We start from the raw sequence: 1,165 nt of genomic DNA on the forward strand, positions 1-1,165 counted from the left end.
CGATTACCAAAACAGTGGTCCCGGTCAGCTTCCACCAGCCCGTCCGGGATCGCCTCGAACCGGAACCCCTCGTGGGCACGCACTGCGGCGGCGCCCTCCGTGGCCTCCATGACGTGATGGTTGTTCTTGGTGTTGACGAAGGTGATGTAGACGCCATGGTGGTGCAGCAGCTTGGCCAGCTGGAGCGCCGGGTTGATGTTACCGGAGCTCGGGTGCGGCACCACCACGGCGTGTGGCGTCGCCATTAGTTCGTTCGTCCGGCCGTACGGAGCTGTGCAATGTGCGTACTATCCTTAACTAGCTAAGCTGTAGATGCCCTAGCTAATTAGATCGTACTTTGATGTGTAGATCGATCGGATCGAGGTCTACTCCCTCCATTCCAAAATATAGTGCGCCTGAGTTTCTGAGGTCCAATTTTGACCATAAATTTAACCAACAAGACCGACTGCGGCGGAAGGAAAAATTACATAATTGAAAACTCCTTTTGAATAGGAATTCACTGGTATAACTTTTGTTCCTACCGCAGTGGGTCTCATTGGTTAAATTTATGGTCAAACTTGAAGCACGGAAATAGAGGAAGCACTATATTTTGAAACAGAGGAAGTAGGTGGCTGACATTAGCGACTAGATCCATCCAAGTCTTTCTTTCTGAAAAAGGATCAGAAAGGGATAGAATTAGTGTAGGTGAGCATATTCCAAAATACAAGACATGGGACAGCAAGATGTCTCATAGAGATAAGATGAAAATAATTCCTATCTAATCCAGTGCAATCTCTAACTTCTTCCCGCATAGTCGCAGTAGTAGCGTTGCGAATAACAGGAGTGTCGCGGACGATCAAACTTCAGACTTCAGAGAATAGAAGCCGGCAAGCCGACATCCCCCCCTCCCGCCTCCTCCCCCGTGCAGTCGTAGCGGGAGTGTCATGGACGGTGTCACGCCGCGGACGTGTTGACTACAGAGGAAAAGCGACGAGTTGCTCAAGCAAGACGATAGCCCTTTGTGTCGATGTCGAGGTAGCCGAGAGTTTGGGCCAGTGTAGCCATGCGAGGGACACCGTGGTCGATGTCGGGTCAGGGATGAAGATGTCGACGTAGCCGTTGTGGTGCCATTGGTGCAAGTAAGCATCGTGTAGTCAGGGACGCGGTGGTGCGTGATGTCTATTAC

At 51.1% G+C, this 1,165-nt stretch overlaps 1 protein-coding gene across 1 annotated transcript in view; it reads right to left on the bottom strand.

Annotated features, from left to right (window-relative positions):
* The window catches only part of LOC119305861 (7-deoxyloganetin glucosyltransferase-like), a 5,331-nt gene extending 5,086 nt beyond the window's left edge, over positions 1-245 (bottom strand). Inside the window, exon 1 of the mRNA XM_037582266.1 lies at positions 16-245. Within this exon, the coding sequence (XP_037438163.1) occupies positions 16-245 (230 nt within the window). The remainder of the gene's footprint in view (positions 1-15) is intronic.
* Between the last annotated feature and the right edge of the window lie 920 nt (positions 246-1,165).

The sequence above is a fragment of the Triticum dicoccoides genome, chromosome 5B (genome assembly GCF_002162155.2).
Source record: "Triticum dicoccoides isolate Atlit2015 ecotype Zavitan chromosome 5B, WEW_v2.0, whole genome shotgun sequence".
Taxonomy (NCBI): Eukaryota; Viridiplantae; Streptophyta; class Magnoliopsida; order Poales; family Poaceae; genus Triticum; species Triticum dicoccoides.